This window comes from Poecilia mexicana, unplaced genomic scaffold, assembly GCF_051168715.1.
Source record: "Poecilia mexicana isolate PSO_F unplaced genomic scaffold, ASM5116871v1 scaffold_3, whole genome shotgun sequence".
Classification (NCBI taxonomy): Eukaryota; Metazoa; Chordata; class Actinopteri; order Cyprinodontiformes; family Poeciliidae; genus Poecilia; species Poecilia mexicana.
In genome coordinates this window covers 25,803,597-25,825,077 of record NW_028263372.1, presented here as the reverse complement: position 1 = coordinate 25,825,077, position 21,481 = coordinate 25,803,597, and the positions used below count along the sequence as shown (strand labels likewise).

The window sequence follows — 21,481 nt, the reverse complement described above, 5'->3', positions numbered from 1 at the left end:
GCAACATTAATATCGTATATCGATATCGGCCCAAATTTTTGTATCGCCATGACAACCAGTCAAAATATCAAATGCAAAATGAGTGCAGTGTAAAAAAAAACATGTTAACCTCATTAATTTTCATTCATTAACACCACTGTAAAAATGCAAACCAGTTTTGATATCAAAAGTGGAAACTGCAGACATGTTTTTCTGCATTTCATGATCAGTGTTAATGCTGCTTCCTGCCTGTTAAGTATCTGAACAAACCGAAACAAACTAAATGAAAGAACAATGCAACCTAAGGGAACGCGTTATTCGTTTGATGAGTTCCTTAATAAATAAATTTGAGTTCATTCTTACTCCATCCTGCTGCTGTTAACCGTTTTCTCCATCTCACATTGCTCTTGATTTCTTAAACAAATCATCTGCGGCTTCTACCGGCTTTCCTAATCCTCTTTTCCTCTATCTGGTTCCTCCTCCCCCTCCATCTCCCGGCCCTCTGCGCTGTCTCAGTTCATCGCCCATCTCTTCTGAGAGTTATCGGCCAATTCAGTGGTACAGCCACGGGATGATGAAAGGATGAGGGAGTAAAAGGAAAATGGGGGTGGAGGGCATGATGAGGAGAGATTGTGATGTGAAATCAAAGATCAAAAGACCTCGAAGCGCTGAAATGTCAGCTAACTGGGGAGTCGTACCCACCAGCAGACGGAAAGAGAGAGAGAAATGTTTAGACATTTAAGAGTTTTGCATAAATTACAGGGTTTGTAATGTTTTTAACACTATTTCAACTGCATTTAGTCTTGTCACCGGTGAATTAAAGCATCACGTTTTTGAAAGTCACACACTTTTAAGCATTTTTTTCCCCTCTTTCCAGAATGTGATATTTAACATTCTTTGATATTTTTAGTCCAGCCAGCTGGAATATCCTCATTATCTCAGTTATTCAGCATCTTTAATAATCCCTCTCCATTAGCTAAAACCTACAAATACTAGCAAAAGTCAAAAAAATACTTATAAGTGCCTATTTTAATAGATGAAACACAAAATATACCTTAGTATGCATTAGCATGTACAGTGGAAACACAACCCTGTTGTGGGTGCAGCCAATCAGTGGTAAGGAAAACAAACGGCGCTCCTGGATTGGTTGCTTTGTGTCGACTAGCACAGTGGCAAAAGTATTTCAGCATCCAAACTGCATTTTCCCCCCTGAATATTTTAGATATGCCTTACAAAATAATCTGAGAACAGGGTCTTTGTGCTGTCTATCAACTTAATGTACACGCTGCTCACACTCTACCCCTTGTTTTCTGCTTCAGCTAGTTCACTTCAACAAAGCCTCACATGAGGGCTCAAGCTAGTTAACAAGGCCACCATTAACGGCCAATAAATTGTAATAAATTAGCATATTTAGCACCACATACACGAGAATGATTGACAGTGTTAAGACCTTCTTCCTGTCTCTTACTGGTTGTTTCTGACTGAGAGTGATGCATTTCTTCAGATTTCTACAGTACCACTGGGATGGGGAGGAGGAGCTTTCAACAGATTATCAGATTCATACCAAGCTGTTACGACATGGTGACAGTTTTAACAAATGAGCAAAAAAGCATGATAAATTAAAACAAGCTAAATATTTTCCAGTTTTCTCTCTTTCTACCAAAACCTGGCTGACAAAAAGTCTTTAATCTGGAGCTTTGGTCTCATCTAGCACCTTTTTCTGAAGGACAATTTTGTTTACAGAGACTTCAGTATTAATTTTATTTGTTGTTTTATTTATTTTAATATTAAAAATGTCGTCCAGTTCCAGTATTGCATGTTCATTAGAATCTAATGTTTATTGATCTTTGAGAATGTGCTCTTGCATAACCATCATATTACTTAAAAATGGTCTCAAAACAACATTAGCATTTATTGCTATAACGTCTGGGACAATTTATCATCTAGCAAAATGTGTTATCATCCAGGCCTAACCCCAGCTGCACTTGATCCTCAGTCCTGTTTTTCTCAAGAACAGTGCAATCTGTGCTCCTTCACCTGTGAAAATGGGAGATGTCCTTGACTTGCAGGGATAGCAGTACTCTCTCAGAAAAAGAGAAAAAAAGAAAGAGAGAGAGAATGGAGGTGACTGCAGGAGCCATCTAGTATTAAAACACCGAATATAACACCTTTCCCCCATCCGTCAAGCCCCTTACACTATAAGGTTGGTCAATATCAGCCTGACCGTCATTATGAGACGTCATTGCCACGTGCTAAAATTGGATTACATACAGCCTTCAGCTAAACGACATTCATAAGACCAATGAGTGAGTCTGAACGCGACGTAACAAGCAATTCTATGGAGCTGATGCACAGCCAGGCACCCTGCCTGCAGAGCTGACCATTCATCAACCATCTATTGCCTTCTTTAATCGCTAAATCTCTAATCTGCCGTCGTAACAGAACAATGAGTCCCACGAAGCTACTTCTCTCTCATCCGAAGCCATTTGAACTATCGCTCAGTTATTACAGGTTTCCTCCCGAAGGCCTCTTTCTTTCCAGCTAAAACCGGCAACAAATGTGTTACCTTTGATGAGAGCAGAGACGGCATAGCAGCGTTTAGGCTCGGATGAAATCCACAACAGATCCTGAAGTAAGGAGCCACGCGGTGCAACGAGAGGCAAATTTCATGTGATTTCATCAGTCATTAAAATGCCACAAGTGACCTTTAGAGAAGGGGAGATATGCATAGTCAGGTTGAACTAAATATCACAGTAACAGCAGGACAGTGACTAAATATGAGGTGAATGTTGCAGCAGCCACACATCCAAAAACAGACCTAAAAACACCTCTAATAACTACGATTTCTAAATAATTTTTCATTACAGCATTTAATAAGGGGGGTTTCTCTTCCTTTAACATACATTTTATGCTCAGGGGGCTTCCAAATGGAGTCAATTAAAGGAGCGCCCGATTGTAATTACATAGTTTTAGATACACTGGCCCAATGGGACTGCAGTGCTGGTGTGTTTGTCCTTCCTCTCCCTGTCATTTACCCCTCCCACTGCTTCACGGTCTCTTCAGCTCCACCGGGGGGTGTTTCCAGGGAGGAGCTCATTATATACAAAATTCCCCTTTAGTCTCTTGAAGAGGCAAATACAGACATCACTCAACTGGGATAATGTCTGAAGCTGTGGGGACTGTGTCCAACATACATGAAATTACTATAATATATTGTTTTTCTTTTTTTTTTAAAGGGATCCTGGATTAGTTGAACACATTGACATAAATATGTTGTAATTTCCCTATCAACTAAAAAAATTGCTGTTGGTGATAGACCAAAACTCAAAATATCTTTTGTTATATTTTCCACCTATTTTTTTACCTGCTGGGTTGATGAAGCGTTTTGGTCCATTCTGTACTGGAGTCTACAGAGTAAACACAGGAAGGCTAACTTTACCTGAGCTAATATTTATCATATTGCATTTGCAGTGTAATTTTAGATAATGCCACACCGTCACTATCTGCTGCAATTAAAAAAATAAAAACCCCTTGTGAGGTAAATGTGAACTCTTCCCACATGAAAAAAAAAGAAGAGAGCAGTGGGAGAAACTTGAAACCGAACACAACTTCCAAAGGATCTACATTTGTGATCTCAACATTTCTCTCCAGAAGACTTTGAGTCATTTATATGAGCAAAACTGAAAGACTCTAACAGGAAATCATCAACTTCTTAAGGCCAGCTAAGCAAGGCTGGTGGAATCAACTCAGTCACTCACTCTTTGGTTACCTAGCAACTCACTCATTCTTTGGTTACCTAGCAACTCACTCACTCACTCACTCACTCACTCACTCTTTAGTTACCTAGCAACAACCTTTTGAGTAGCAGTTTTAGATTTTGCCACAATGACTCAGAACTGCTTGAAATAAAAAATGCCAACTTGGAGTGAAGGAAGAAAATGAGTACAAGAGCTTAAGAGGAAACTGAGGAAATATTTAAAACAGACATAATTATCTATATCGACTGATATGAAACCCTTAAATCGTGATACGCTTTTCAGTCATATCGCTCAATAAATGATAGATTAACTCAAACAATAATCATGAAATAATAATAATAATCTATAAATTGTTTCTGAGGCTTCTTTTAAACAGAGTCATACTAATGTGCGTTTCATCCATTAGATACCTTTCTGATGTAAGGGTAAACACGGCGTTAATCCCCCAAATTTTATTACAAAGCCAGTTCTTCCTTTTCCAGTCAGGAGCAGTAAGACAGCCACACAAATGAAATATGCATCGATTATTTGCTGGGCCCTGACTCCAAAAATAATTCCCCTCTTAATGAGGCGCAGGAAACAGGCTTTGGGATTTCAAAGTTTTTGGAGCACATTAGCACATTACAAGGTGGAAAGAGCTCAAATTTCACAAAAGAGATTGAAAGTCACGAAGGGTGTTTCTCACTGTCCCTGAAACAAGAGCTGAGGGTGTCGTGCTTGGCTTGGTTTTCAGTAAAACAGAGATGAGAAACAGATGAGAGAAAGAACCCTGAGGAACCTCATTTATATTCAGGATGAAAATAACAGGACTGATGAAGCATTTTTTCTTTGAAGCTTTACATGCTGCAGTATCACAGCACCTGGGCCACGTACACATCGGAAAAATACATTTTCAACAAGCTTAATGAACCAAACACTGGCTGTCGCAGGATCTGTTTAGCATTTCTGAGGCGACCACAGACAGTGGTGAACCAAACTCTTAACACTTACTAGTTTAAAACCATCAAGTCCGATAGAGATAATAGTTAATTTAAACTTTTTCAAAGATTTTATCTGAAAAATAAAATATATAAATTTTTTCTGTGAGGCTTCTTTTAAACAGAGTCATACTAATGTGCGTTTAATTTAATTTCTATGATGGGGAAAACCATTATTAAACATCTAAACCTGCTTTTCTGAGTAATCACAGCTGTATTAAAATGAAATTTACCCCAAATGTGTGCAACAATAAAATGTAAGGCGACCCTGTCCTTGACTTCAATTATGTGTAATCAAGTGAAATGACACAAAGAATAATTAGTGACATTTATTCAATAACAGCTTTTTGGTTTGTTTTGAAATGAGTCGTGTGTCAATCAGGTGTCATTTTGACATTTTCTGACAAACTGTCATCAAATCTCAGAGATTTTCCATTGTACTATAATGTCCAGTTGATTTTCAACCAGTTAAGTTGGTGAGTAACTGGGCCATACTGTCAGCTTTATTTTTATTCTGATTTATATCTAGAAAAGTCCTCCATTTCTCTTTCCTTCAATATGTTAACACTCAAACCATGATGAGCGAAATATGATCCGAAGAGTTATATTTTAATCTCATCTGACCAAGGATATTGTTCCAGTGTCCTGTAATTTAATCTCCCTTTGGAACTAATAACGTATTTTTGAATTTTAATTTTGAATTGAATGAAAGGTTTCTCCAAATTTTCTGTGGTAAATTTTAAACAATGGATTTCTTCATTAGTAGAATCAAAGAAAGTAGTCTTAAATTTGTCTTAAGGTCAAGAGAAAAACAATGAAAAAAATCATTTCAAAGGATGTAATCGGCCTCACTTTTCACACCCAGGAATAGCAATAAAAATAGTTTATTGCGTATTTTTCATACAAAATGACAAACTAGTTGTTGCTAAATGTTTCTTTACTTCATTATCTACATGTATGTTCATATCCAACTAATTTACATTGATTAGTGTTAGTCTAATAATGTTTGGCACATCTTTCCTCATCTTGCTACCAGACTAACTGACTAATTAACTGAATAATAAACAAATATGATTAAATAATAAATTGAGCAATTGGTATTTTAGTGAACTACTAATCATAAGGTTCACGTGTCTCATAATTTAGTAAATATTCTCATAGCAATATCACATAAAATCAGATCATATCTCTAAACTAATTTAAAAATAATAGTTTTGAGATAAGTATATTGATCTGAAACTTGTATTAAACTAACTCAAAATAGGTTCCTGAAGGTCTGAACCTGCGTCAGTGCTTCAGGTGATTCCTCCTGACATGATGCTGAGAGGAGGCGGACATTTTCTCAAGATTATTTATCTGGGGAAAACATCAACACATTAGCTGTGAGACCAAGGAAATGGTTCGTATGTGAGTCTTAAACCTGCCAACTGAAGCATGTTGAGTCCGTTTCCCAAATGGCCGGGGAACTGTTATGAAAAGATTAAATAATGTCCCTGGGTTTTTGGCATCATATTTGTGGGGCCACTGGGCCGCGGCTAGATGTGTACAGCTGGGATATAACTTCATTACATTTCATCAATGTGCCTCTCTTCCTCACACTGACCAACTTCAGTCAACATCAGTAAAGTAGGACAATTTTACCAAGCAATACGAAAGCAGAGAACACAGAAAGCGAACTCTGGCCGGTTGAAGTGAACTCTAACGTAGTTCAAATTCATATATGAACACCAAGTGGACCGGAGACCGCTCCAAAAGCATAAGTGAACTACAGGGAAGGGCATTCTGGGTAAATACAACCAAAACGAACATGCGAGTGTAACAGTTATGGGCTATGCAGCTAACTGCGGCTACAAGAGCAGCATCAGAAGATGGTTCTTTAAGGAGCCTGAGGTGTGAATGAAGACACGAAGCAATGGTTTTAGTTTTGGTGCATATATTAGTGATTTGGGGGGGGGGGGGAAACAGACAATTACAAATGCACAATGAGAGAAAAATTTACTCAAAATAAATCAATTCCAAGATCATAAAGTTCTTGTCCTTATTCCTAGCTCACCATCCTTGGATTCAGAAGAGGATCTGATCCATCATGAATGAAAAAAAAAAAAAAACGACCTTTGGAAAGAGAGTGGGGTGTACTAAACTGCAATCAGCTGTTTCAATCCCGGTGACGGCCCAGGTAAGAAACGCCAGTTCAAAAGATCAAATCAGTGGATGCAAAGATTTTGATGAATTTGCCAGGATGAATCGTCAGGAAGACGCCAAACAGCCAGCCACCATCACAGTGGAACAGGTGATGAAGTTCAAATGTGCGCTGGAGGCGGGGCTTTAAATAAGTTGGCAAGTTTGGGGCAAAACAGGAAGTGGGCCCGCAAAAATAAAAGTCTTGACTAATTGAGGGTTACACGAGCCAAATGCTAGCAGGAGAAATAGTTCCTGTTATTTTACCAAAGACAAAAGAGAAATCCTCTAATTGCTAAAACTCCACTCCTTTTCTGTTTACATTTTGTGAAGGGGGACATCTTCTTCTGAAGGTTTTGTGTCATTTCCTTCAGTGGTTCTAGGTGTAGCGCCACCACAGGCGAGGAAGAAGAACAGGTTTTCCAAATGTTTGACGGTGCAGAGTGAAAGCGAATGCAACAAATTCTGCAATTTTGGTCGACATTCGAACCACTATTAGGTGCGAAAACATCCGAAGATTTTTTTTTCTAGATCCTAAAACAATTTTTGCTTGGTGGAAACAACAAGCATTTGTAATGAGTGGATATCGCTCATGTTGGCAAAATTGTTTTCAGGCAAATTAGACACTTGTGGATTTTTTAAGCATGTTTTGTCCATTTGTGGATAATTCATCTGGATGTGTTTTACTGCAATCCTGAATAATTATTGAATTTCTTCATATTGGGGAATCGTGTGCTGATTTCTCAGGTATTTAAGTGTATTTTGTGTTTTATTTATATTTATCAGAGATGGTTGCATCTATTGCAACATGCTTGATTAAGGGCAGAAATCTCTTAATCATTTTATATTTTTGAATTTTTTTATATTCTACTGTATATAATAGCTTCAAATACTCACTGCTGTTTGATATGTTGATATGGATTTTTCCATTGATTGCAAATATTACTGTTTTCACTTAATGCTTCTAAAAATATTCATATTTCTAATAACAGATTTCATACAGCTTCTGCAAAAGTCACCAAATGTGCTGTGAACTGCTAAAGACTGCTGTAACCCACTTGAATCATGAAAATAATTACTTTACAGAAGAAGATATAGTTTGACTTTTTCTGATAAATTGTCAAAGTTATTCTGATCATAGCTGCTTTGTTTGCAGTGACTCAATGCTTGAACTATGACTGAGCAGAGCCTCTCAGCTGTTTTCATGCAGACATCATTTAGGTTAATAAGGGCAAACATGAACAAAATAGCATGTTTAAATAACAAATTAAAGTACTCTCCATTGAGTGTGGGCACTACGTTATGCCACAGATAAATATATTTGCATACTGTTTTACATAAATCTACTCCTACTATTATAATATTTTAGTCAAGTTTTCAAGATATTGTTCTAGGGCAGCGTTTCTCAAAATGTGGTCTCCGGACCAGTGGTGGTCCGCAGTTGCCCTCTAGTGGTCCGCCAGGTACTGCATGTAAACAACCGTTTATTTGCCGCAACGTCAGCTCAAAGTGCTACAGCTAGCTTAGCAAATGACTGTGTTTAAAAAAAGTTCCTTACGACCGGGTCACTCAAAAAAAAGCCTGAAGATACCAATGGAAAGTTTCTAATTTTGAGTTGCTAAACTTAATATTTTTGAACACTATTAGGATACATAGCATGCCACAAGCATGTAGAGCTAGCTCTGTGGCTGTGCTAAGTGCGATATAACGGTGAGGACAGGTTGAGCAGCGCTGCACCCCATGCTGACTAGCTGCATCTTAACACCTAAAATAAAATTATTTAAGTTGGACTATCTACTGCCTGAAAGAAAAGGTTTCTTTTTGCCAACGCCACTCAAGTCGATTTTTCTTTTCTTGTGCTTCTGAATTACAAATAGCCCTACAATGTTATTAATGCACATAACACCCGTACTGAAGAACATTTTTTGATTTCCATGCGTTTTCTATAATTGGTTAAGTTTCGAATCCACGCTTTCAGAATCTGTAAATAATTGATAACGTCGTGAGTTGACATGTTCATGGTTTTAATTTGGCCAGTCTCATTTACAAAACATCCATCCTTCACATTAGGAGGAACAAAGACAATGAGTTAAGAGATTATTTTGCAATATATTAAGATGTTGTGTTATTTCAAGTTAGGTGGTCCATTAGTGTTGTTTTAAATGGGGTAAATGACACTCAACTTGAAAAAGCTTGAGACGCTGATTTAAGGTTATGAAGAATAACTGATTCATACTAACAAAGAGGAAATGCATGTGTGGTATTTTACTGGTAAAAATAAATGTTAAATTTATAAAGAAACTTGTTTTTTCAACCACATATCTCCTGTTTTGGCTTGAATACAGAACCAGATACAAGAAATAAAACAAGTGAGTCTTGTCCAGTATTATTGTGCTAAAAATATATTTCATCACAGAGGCATCAAATGTCAGGCATGAGGCCAGCAGAGGGTCAATAATCCACTGTTTTGTTATGTTTAAAGGGTCTCAGCCCAGCAGTAAATGGGTCTTTTAACAGGCCATCTTCTCAACGTGACAGGTTAATTTGTGAGTTTCCTTTAGCAGCACAATCAGACACTGGATAAAATACACAAACAGCAACATTTTAGTAATTTATCACTCTTTCTTCAATGTAACAAATCCATCAAAGTCACTAAAGAAGAATGAAGACAGTGAAGCTTAAGAGAGCACAGGATGAGCCGTCAAGGAGACAATGATGATAAAAAAGAGGACAGACGGTGGCAGCTTCATCTGGAACTAAGAGCTGCTCAATTCACAGAACACTTACATTTTTATATCCCCTTCAAAAATCACCTCTGAATAATACAAAACATCAAAATTTATTCAGCTTTGCATTTTGCCCTTGTGCAAAATGTGGAGTAGCTCCACGGATGAGATGAAAACTTAAAGGGATCAAAAATAGAAAATGGTCTCTACGTTGGGAGTTCTCTTTGCTCCAAGATTATATTTTTTTTTAAAAATCAGTACCTTTGTTTTAGGGAGATAAATCAACCCAAATAAGAGGAAACAGACCACTGAGGTGATCATGGTAGGTGTTTGTGAGGATAAAGTTTCTGGTTCGACAATGCTTTCTTCTTTTATCATGACCATTAGGCTGCATTCACACCAGCTCTTTAGTTCATTTTAATCGACTCCAGTTTGTTTGCCTAGAAAGTTCGGTTCGTTTGTGCAATCAGACTCTGATGTGGACCAAAACAGAGAACTCTGGTTCATCTAAATGTGAACGCCAAGTGGACTGGATAGCTCTCCAACAACAGGAAGTGGACTATAGTACAAGGAATTCTGGGTAAATGCAGCAAAAACAAATGCGTGAGTCTAAAGCTAGTGGGGGAAATGGCTTATGGTCTTTTACCAACAAAAGAGAAATCCTGCAGCCGCTAAAATCTGACGCTACTCCATTTTTGTCAACATTTCTTGATGAAGAAGGCTGCACTCTTCTTGTTAGGCTGAGATTTTTGTGTCTTTTCCTTCAGTGGTTCTTGGTGCAGCACCACCACAGGCGAGGAGAGGTACAGGTTTTTCAAAGGGTTTGTGTTGTTTAATACAAAGCAGTGTGAAAGCAAACTGCACCAGCTGAGAATGTAACAAATGTTGCAACTTTTGTCCCCAATTAAACCAGGTCTATGTGACTACCAGGTGTGAAAACATCCACTGATGCCCACAGATAAAATCAAACCAATAACGGCTCTTTGCTTAGAATCCTGCTGCATGTTTAGCTGCTTCATCCCTGAGACAGACGATGAACACAGAGTCTGATGACAGTTTCAGTATTTTAACTTCCCTTTAAACAATCCAGCTTGAAGTAGCCTTTTATTAGCCAACAGTGTTTTGACAGCTACTTAAATAAATCCTAGTAACCAGTAATAACATAAGGGAGGAACGTGAACATGCATGTCAGCATTAAAAACTGATCAGAACCACAACAGAAATGACAACATTAAGCTGAATGTCATCAGGATTTTAGCGTTTTTGATTACAGTTTTTGTCATTAGCCATTTGCCACTGTGGTAAATTACAGGCAAAGCGGACATCCCACATAATCCTTTTATATTCTTGGGTAGGGTGCCGGTTTACTAGGTTTCCAAACCACTGCCCTTAAATGGCTCTGATTTCCTCTACCTCACTGAACAAATCACCATATAAATCAACATTTCATGAACAAAAAAGCAAGCTGGAGACTTTATTTATGGGTGAAAATAATACAGTCATATGCACTAATGCAACTTAGACGTTACAAACGTAAAATTTCACTTTCTATCAACTTTCGTTTGAGTTGTCAGCTGACTTCAGCTTTCTACATTTCTATTTGTACTTTTTCAAATTTGATTTGATTTGTGTAAATCAATATAAGTATCTTAAACCTCAACAGAATTGAAAAAGAAAAGCTATAAAAATGATAAATGCCCTTTAACACATCAGTGTCGATCCTTTTCATTTGCCCTTGACTGCTTCCATCTCTACCAATTTCTTCATGTTCATCTCCTTTTCCTCCATCTGCTCTTCTCCCTCATGTCACTCATTTTTCCTACCCACTCCTCTTTTTTATTTCCACTTCTCTCAGAGCACCTCCCCCACCACACCCACCCACACACGGCCAATCTTTGTCAATTAAGCAAATGGTTTTTATTTTCCCCTCACATTACACTTTCTGTGTCTGCATTCATGATGAAGTCAAAGTCATTACAGTAAGCCGGGTCGCACTGCTGTGTGCGTGATTCTGCAGAGCCTAAGCTAATTAGGCTGCGCCCATGAAGCTGCCTGCTACGCTCACAGATACAGAAAACGCTGCATAGATAAGGCTGAACATACCGACACATTCGCACATGGATTATGTTAATGAGTCCAAACTACCAAACAAACATAATCAAGGTGGTGTGGGTGGAAAGAACGATGTTTACTCTCTTTTTTTTACATTATTTAGCAAAATTAACATGTAATTTTTTTACTTTTAAATCCCTTAGCTAAAAAAAACTTTTGTTTTTAACATTTTTATTTTAAATCACACTTTTTGCACATCAATTTTACTTTCAGCCACGAAAAACTGGAAGATCACCAACTTCTCCATTTGATGCAAACACATTTGAAGGAGTCTTCTTTCCATTTAGGTTCTCAACTAATCGCAGAGAAAAACAAAAGAAAGGCAAGACAATAAATTACTCGTAGGACTTCCTACAGGCAAACAAAACTTACTAGACATACACAAACTGTATTACAACCAACCAAAACAAAAAAGAGGGAAAATTATTACAACCAGGAGATGCGAGTCTAAATAAAACCAAATTTATTCACTCCTGGGTCGTTACTGGTGGAGTTTATATCAGGGCTGCCAACATTAACGCGTTACAGCATGTGGTTAATCTAAAACGTTTAACATGTTAATATTACATAATGCAGATTAATGACGTTACCTCTGTTTTTGGCCTGAAAGCCTTTCTCCTGGTTAGCCAGGTCAATGCAGCGAGGTACTCAGTGCCGCTTAACATTGCAGAGTCGCAAACACAAGAGAAAAGGCAACAATGCATTTTATTCATAATGTACTGGACATCATGAGATCTCTAATTACTTTTTAAACCTTCATGAATATGAAAACAGAAAACCCGAGATGTTTGAGGGAATAAAACGTTCTTAAACATTTATTAAAAACATGCATGTTTACAGTTCAAGCTGATAAAGTTAAGCAAAGTGATTAATTACAGTGCTAAAGTGTGATTAATCCAATAAATTTATTTCAATCGATTGACAGTACTACTTACAAATAACCTGTCTGTGGTAAATTGCCTTTATATAATGGTAATGAATATTACAGCATAGTTTTCTCCCTCTTCCTACAGGAATTCCCACAATTAGGCCTTTGACAAAATGAGAAAATGCAATTTTTCTGAAATTAATACTTTAAAATCTTTAAAGCAGCAGTATTATGTGTTTTCCAGCCACATACTGCCGTTTTATAACATAATCAAGTAACTAAGTTAATTCAAGTTGTAATAAAAATGCTACAGAAATCAAATGACTTAAAATGAATTTTACTTCCTAATTTAACAAATTAAAATTGGACATCTGTCTCTTTAAAACCTCTTTCTGATGCTCTACCTTCAGGAAGTCATTACAGCATCACTCCTCTATCAACTCTAACCAGCGATGTACTGAGAAGAAGTTTATATAGAATAGAACAGAATAAAAAATATTTTATTGATTGAGGGAAAATTGCTTATTTTTTGACAAGCTACTCCATCTAAGGTGTTGAATATTAATAATACAATATAACCATAAGAGGTGGAGTTTATAAACATAAATATAATGGGCTGAGCAGATGTGCAGCTCCACCAGGTGTTAGCTAATTGCTGCTGGCTAGTCTGTAGGAGCTGAGTGGGGGAGCGTCTTTGAGGAGGAGCTGCGCTACGAAGGCGGGGCTAGGTCCACACAGGCGTTTTGCAGAGCTCAACGGTTGCCATGGAGACTCAAGTATTTCTCAAACATGCATGAAAGAAACAAGGCAAAACTCCAGGCATGTATTTGATGCTGTAGTAACATTATAACATGACATAAAGCTCAAGACAGCCAATCTTACATAACGCCACCCCAAAATAAGAAATGAGTGCAGTAAAGGGAAGTCCATGTAAAGTCAGGGATGCTACTCTGATGCCTGAAGGCTTGCATGCAGGCATCCCCGTTTGCGGTCGGACGTTAAAATCCGATCCACAGCACATGTGTTCACTCCTGGGAGACGGGGGCTGCCTGGGGGAAGCATTACCATGTGCGTAGGACAGATCTCATCTGTCACAGTATATTACAACATAGCAGTGTGGATGAGCACAAATGCATGCCGCAGTAATCTGTCTGCATGACTTATAGGTGCACATCAACTCCAGTGACAAAGCTAAACACAGGCAGATTTCACACACGGTGGTCAGAGACTGATGCTGCACAATCAACGCTGGATGAACAAACTATTCCCTGAAGAACGTGAGAATTATTATTTTTCTGTTCATTTTATATAAACCTTTGGGTGCATTCAAAGCAGTAATGCTTTTGTAAGTCAGGGTGCATCCATATAATGTATTTGTTTATGTAAGACTATTAGGACTAGAGAGGAGGTGTTGGTAGAAAGAATGGGTTTTCTTTCCAATAAACAGGAGCAGCCTCAAACACACACACAGTCACAAACATGAGCATCATACAGTAGCGGCCTATTTTGTTAAGCTTGCTGAGGACTCCAAGTAGATAATACCAAAGTCCTCATTTGTCATGTAAAGAGAGAAAACATGAGAGGAGGAAAAGAGGCAGCCAAACAAACAGGCCTGAGTGTGGAGAGGGAAAAAATAATAAAAAAAGATGCATGAAAAAAAGACAAAAAGTAGTCCACAGGCAGAGACATGCTGAAATGAAATATCAGGGAATAAATTTAACGACTTCTTTTCAAAGCACAGGTCTGTGCTGTAATAGTGCCCCCTGTTGGCAATCTATGAATTACACAATTTGAATTAGTCTTTCCAAACGCAAACAAAAATATCAGAAACGTAAAAATTGTGTCAGTCAAAATTTCTGCAGCAGTTGAGCCACTTTTCACTTAAGCAATTAAAAATATAATCAAAACAGAGCCTCTCTGTGTCACACATCAGGACGCAACTTTGATAAAAGCACAAATACTTTATGTGTAAAAGTCAAAATTTATCTGAATTAAACTCTGACACGTTCACATGTACCCAATATCAGCAAAATGGCATCTTTATACAACTGCGTAAGAATTTCTATGTCAACAATCTACATTAAAACTTGGCCAGTTACATTTACGTTAGTAATTAAAAAAAACTTTTCACTACACTGTAGTTTTCATTTTTACTTGAGTAATCATACAATGAAGTATCACTACTAAATTTCAAAATTTCTGGATCTTTTATCCACTGTGAGTAACTTCAACTAATAAAGAACAGACTTGTTTAAAAAAAATAAAAACCACCAGATTTTTGGTTAAATCTGGTGGTTTGTTAAAGTTTCATATATTGAAATAAATTGATTTGGAATATTTCTCCTTTGCCTAATTTTGTAATTATGTTATTTAAATGGATAATTTTCATCTTGACCTTTAACATGTCAAAATAAACATTTCTGTTACATCTGATGATGTAATTTTAAATATTAAATGATTAACATTTTGATAAGTTACTCAGTACTTTAGTAGCTTTTTCACCAAATACTTTCTCACTCAAGTAATTTAGTTGGGTCATTTTTTAGGCAACTACTTATATGTATATTTACAGCACTCTTTGCTCAAAGGTGCCCATTAGCATTGCATTTACTACTAAAATCACTAATGAGAGATTTATAAATTTAATAACTCAGAGAACAGCTTTAATTTAATAAACTTATGTCTGGGGTCTTATGTGAAATTTACCATTTTATCTCCACAATAAACATGAATAAACAAGAAAAAAAATGCTGACATACATAAAAGACAATAATTCTACAGAGTATTTTTACTGTCAAAACCCTGGGCTTCGAAATCTCCATGTGAGTTTCACAGATTTAAGGCTCACAGCTAATACAGAGGGAGCAAATTGCAGACAAGCATCCTTTCACGCTGCAGTTTAAAACCTTGTGAAGGTGGTTTATGTGTTTTGAATGAACAAGACCAGATCTGTTGTGGGAATACGCAACCAGAGGAATACGATTACAGAAGCACAGCGTGGAACAGACAACTGAGGAGTGGAGGCTTAAACTAATGAAGGCAGGTTGTGCATTTCTCCACTTGTAGGATGAAACACACACTTCTATGTGTTTTTATCCTTTGCTACGGAAAGCAGAATAGGTTTTATATTCATTTCACCAACCTTTGCAATGAGGCTAAGTGGATCCCTGCAGGAAGGCGGCAGGGCTGATGTCACTTCCTGTGTCAGGTCAGAATCTTCTTCCTGTTGCACATACAGTTCCAACATGGACGCCAGCTGAGAAAGCCCCTGCTTCTTCTGCTCAGACATCGAATTCAAGTCTGCAAGAATGTAAAACTTTTACTAGGGCAGGACAATAAATGAGTAACAATGAGTATCGTGATAGACACGTGATCAATATCGATCGATAATATGTCTGATAGAATATTCAATAATTTCACTGAAGCATTCTGGGGGATGTAGGCAGAGGAAAGACTTTAGCTGCTCAACCTTTCATAGCCAGCTAAGAGATAAGGTTGGTGGAATCAACTCACTCATTCTCTCTCTGGTTACCTAGCAACAACTAGCTCACTCGTTCTTTGGTTACCTAGCAACAACCTGCTGAATGACAGTTTAATGTCTGACCACTGTGCCTCGAAACTGCTTAAACATATATAAAAAACAACGACATGGAGTGAAAACTGTGGATAAAACAGAAACCTCATGTCACCAGTTTGACAGTAATTCAGATATTTAAAATAAAAAACTAATCAATAATTATTAATCTCGACTGATATGAAAAACTCATATCGTCCAGCCCCAACTTTTATTTAAACATTTATAAGTTTACATTATCTGTCTAATACAACCAATTTTATCTCACTAAAATGAACTACATAGAATTAGAAGCTCAATCAAAATCTCTCAAATAATAACTATGACCACATTTTGGCAGGCAGATAATTTCACCATATTTCCTAAGTGTAAACTATTTTTAGGTTAAAAAAGATTCCTTCAATTAATCAATTTGTTGTCGGAGAGGTCATAAAGCATTTCCCTGACTCATATGAACTCAATTTTGTACATGAAAAAGTTGAAATGCAAAACGAAATACGAGAAATGGCAAAGGGGGAAATGACCAGAACCCAACAAACTGTCACAACAATAAACAATGAAAACAAAGATTTACTTTAGGTACTTACGTGATTCATGTTCTTCTAAAGTGTAGAGCTCATTAGTCTTAGGAGGGTTTAACTGAATAGAAAAGGAGCGTATAATTAATTAATGTCATTTTTATTTTACACATATTTGTATACTTTTAGTGTTCTACATAATAACACTTTGCAGTTTTATCTTATTTTCAGGAACAGATGGATTTCAAAAACTGAAACTTCAGAACACTACATGGTTAAAATAAGTAAAAATAGAATCTTGCTTCCACATATTTTCTGAGTGAGAATAACAAGGATAATTTCTAGAAACTTACCAGAGCAAACATGATTCTGGCAGCCAGACGGACTGAGTCAGTGGGGAGTCTGGGGAGGAGACGGCGAAGACACTTACACTCTCTCTTATGGCCAGACCACGCTTGTTTCTGCAGAAGAGGGTCATTTAACACACTGATGGGTATAATGCACAAAAAGGCATCTTTCTATTACATTACACACTTCAGTTTTAACCTTTCACCCACAAAAAAAGGCTTTTCTCAATGCCATGTAAAATGTATTTTCAGAACAACCTTCAATTTCCATGTAAGTTTTGTCTGAATGCCTCTGAAGACATGTTTGCAAATTTGGCAGATAATTTCAAAAAGCTTTGAAATAATCCACAGTTGATAGAAACTTATTGATTGTTCATGAATGAATTAGTGCAGTCTTTGATTACAGGTTGACAAAACATTTTTGAATCTCAATTTGAAATTAGTGTTAGGAAAAAAAACTAAGAGTCTTATTTCTGTCTGTGGCTGTATGACAAGACAGCTCTAACTTTGCAATCAATCGTAACGTTTAGTCCTTGAGTCTTTTCTCAAGTCGGAGGAAGGACGGATTAATCTTGTCTGATTGTTCGCTTTGTAATCTTGTTCATCCTTTAAAGCAAAACACGGACTGTGAACGTAAATCTAAGAATATCAGCAGGACCTGGGAGAGAAGTGGCAGAGCAGCCATTTTGGACCAAACTTAGGCGTTTTTTTTTGGTTCTGTTGTGGAAAGCCGACACTTTAAACCGTTTCTTCGAATTCGTCGTCCTTTTTCAGTTCCCCCTTTAAACCAAAGTAGGTATAACAACTCAAAACAACGGAGGGATTATTTGTTTGTAAACAAAGCGGATGCGCGCTGAATCTGATTGCAGAAAGAGCTGGACGGTCTTTAAACGCTCACTGGTTGCCATGGTTACTCACATTTATCTTGGCGTTTTAGCATAAGCTAGCATGTTGTCAGCGTGATACAACTGTTCATCACAACGTGAGAAAATAAATTATTCTGCTGATAATCCCTCTATAAGAAATCCCTTAGACAGACCAACTTTTTATTAACCTTAGATTTTAATCAGTCATTTAATTTGAGTTTTTAACATTCATACCTTCATCATAAAATATCCACCCTTTTGTAAGTAATTTGTAGATTAATTAGTTCTGTCCATCTTTGGTTGTTTTATGTGTTTTTTTCTCTTAAATACTCATTAGTTAGTCATGTTTTGTCGTTTCCTGGAATAATCTTTGGTTCATCAGCAAAAGTTTGCATAATTCAAAATAAATCCTGATTATTCTTTATTCTTTTATGTGTGGCAAAGGTCACTGAATGGGAAATGAACAGGATTGATTCAGGATTAGAGATTACACCTAACAAATAAAACACTTTAATAAAGAAATATGAAATTAATGAGATGTTAAATATCTGATTTTAGGTTTTTATTTTCAAAAGGTGCTTTTAATAGGGCAAACAAGCCTCATTGGGACGTATATTTACATTTTTGGACATAACCGTGTGTTCCTAATATCAGGAATAATTCCAGTGAACAAACACAAAGGCTCTCCTACCTGGCAACTTGCATTGCAGTAGCGAGCCATCTTGCACTGGGAACATCTCAACAAGGTCTCTCGTCTAGACAGGAGAGAAAAAAAAATATTTAATGCCTCACAGACACGTTCAGGAAAAAAACGCTTCACTTTTCTGCAAGAGATTAATTTACAAAAAGTCAATTTATTTGCAACCAAAATCGCTTAGGCCAGGGCAAGAATAATAATTTTAAGAATAATTTTTCAGAGTTAATGACTCAACTGACCTGCAGTGGAACCGGATTATTATTCCCGTCAGGTGTTCATTACGTTTAGTGTTAAATGTGCACTGGTAACTAACCATCTATGCACCAATTTTTCCCAAGTAAAGTTCAATCACTGTCTTGACTTTTTTCAAGTAACATGCTAATCTTGTCCTTCTACATTTGTTGCACTAATCTGACTAATCACTAACTATCAGATAACTCTATCTACAATTAAAATCTCTACAATGGTGCATTCAGGTTCTCTCTCCCCATGGTTAATGTCTGAACGTCTCACACAGTGATGTTGTGTGACAGCTGCGCCTCCACTGGTGGTGTTTATGTGCAATTTTGTGCAAATGTAATGTCTGCTGCTTCTGTCTGGGTGAGACTGCTGTCCTTCCCAGTTTGGCTTCAGTCTGATAACAAGCTGGAGCCGAATCCGTCTGCTCCCTGCAGCCAATTACAGACAGTGGACTCCACTGCTTAAACACACACACACGCATGCACACACACACGCACAGAGATATGTGAATCACAGGAACCCCTCTCAGAGTGTATCATTGTGTCTGTGCATAGGTTAATATGAGCCCAGAAAATAATCTACACAGTTAGAGTGGCTGCACTATCTAATTTTACAGAATGACTGTTTGGTAGAGAGGACAGAATGACTGACTGAGAGTTTGAGATCCATAAAATTACTGTTTCAGTCCAGTTTCCCTGCTCATAGTGTTGCTTTTAAACACAAGAGTACACCAACAATTGAGTTACCAACACAGCCGCTGCCTTTCCAGTTACCTTAAGATTGACGGCAATTTTGAGGAAAAAAAAAAAGTTTTACAATAAAAAGTTTTACAATAAAAAGTTTTTGTGCTAGCATGAGTTTTTTTTACCAACCGTATCAACATTTGAGCATTTTGCAAAACTGCAATGGAAACACTTTTCTCACATCATATGAGTTTATAAAACAGCAGCATCGCTCAGTTCATTTTGTCGTTCGAAGGAGTTGAATCTGTGGTGAAATCGACAATTTCCTCAAAACACAGCATATCCACTCCCATTTTCTTTTAAAAAATACAGAATTATAGATAAAGAAACATTTTTACAAATAAAGAAATAAGTTTAAATAATCATAAATATATTTGTGCATGTATAAATGCAGCAGAATGTAAACAAACATCTGGGATAAGCAAAATGAACAACCAAATAGACATTAACTTTTCTCTACAGAAAAAAAACCCCATAAACTAATGGATTCAAAAAGAAATCACATCAGAATATGCATCTATGGATGTAGGCAAAATTTAATTGTAAGGTTTATTTACAACTACAATAGTAAAAACAAAAATGTTCATTTTACACATTTTTAGATCAGAAAACAATACAATAGTTAAATACAAAAAGCCAAATGAAGATGTGTTTTATTACGAGAGGAAAGCTTTGTAAACCATAAGCCTTTGTGGAAAACGAATCACTCCCTAATGCTAACAGTTTGTGCCACACTTGGCAGCAGCCATCAAGTGTTTTGTGGTAGCTGGTGATGAGGCTCTTACATCGCAGTGGAGGAGAGTTTCACCAGCTGTTCTCTGCACAAGTGCTTTAATTCAGCTACATTAGAGGCTTTTTGAGCTGAACAGCCTTTTTAAAGAGGAGGTATTATTTGTCCAGGAATAAAGTGCCATTTTACAGCACAATCGAGTAACTATGTTGAGGTCAAAATGCTGTATAAATCAAACATAACTTCAAAGAAGTTTCACTTTGAAATCCAATGTCTTTTACGATCGTTCTCAGGTGCGTTGGACTGAGAAGTAGTTTGTGTGATGAGCTCAGCAGACGTCGTTTAGGAACCCTGAGTGGTTGCAACGATTCCTCGTGGAATAAAACACGCATGAAGGAGTCAAAGCAACATTCAGGCATGGTTTCAACCAGGTAGAAAACTCAAAAAAGTACATTTTACAGAATACTGCCACATCTCAAATAAGTCCAGACTTTGGCTAGGCAATTTCAGGAGCTGAAGCCACAAAGTGTGTTTATCTGATTACAGCCAATATGATGCATTTGTCTGAAATGTTATTTTAACACCAGATATAGCAGGACGCACATAGAATAGTTTACCAACAGATTACATTACGATGTTTTCTTTTTAATGCAATTTAATCCTGCAGACACAGTTTCTGTCGTTTTAAAAAGTTCAGCTACTCCAAACCTTCCACCACAACAAAAGATCCCAAATTTCATATATCAATGCAAGATGTCACTTTAAAAGAATTTAAAAGATAAATAAAAAAAAGATATCCACACCTGAAAGGCACTTCTGTTGATAAATATCCTACTTGGTTGCTTAAAATTACATTTTTAAGCACCTGAAAAGTCCAGTGAGCTTTCATTTTTATTAGATTTGTGCATGCAGTGTGTGGGAGAAAAAAAAATAAAAGCCTCACATCTTTATGGTTTATTACATCCGGGTAAAATGGAAGAAAATTATGGAATACCAGTAATTAGACCTGACAATGGATGTTAATATGAGCGTACACACGCAACACGAAGTAATGGAGAACATGTTATGATGGATGTTAATACATTACCCCGCGGCTTATCAGGCAAAGTATGGCACTTTTTATTAGAGTGGGCGCCGCTATAAAAGCTGCAGAGGACATTATTAGATC

General features: G+C 37.0%; 1 protein-coding gene across 1 annotated transcript in view; it reads right to left on the bottom strand.

Annotated features, from left to right (window-relative positions):
- Window positions 1–21,481, bottom strand: part of smyd3 (SET and MYND domain containing 3) — a 75,565-nt gene that overhangs the window by 40,716 nt on the left and 13,368 nt on the right. Inside the window, exons 2-5 of the mRNA XM_015010426.2 lie at window positions 18,595–18,658; window positions 17,044–17,151; window positions 16,760–16,811; window positions 15,741–15,898 (exon numbers count right to left, since the gene is read on the bottom strand). Coding sequence (XP_014865912.2) covers window positions 15,741–15,898; window positions 16,760–16,811; window positions 17,044–17,151; window positions 18,595–18,658 — 382 coding nt within the window. The remainder of the gene's footprint in view (window positions 1–15,740; window positions 15,899–16,759; window positions 16,812–17,043; window positions 17,152–18,594; window positions 18,659–21,481) is intronic.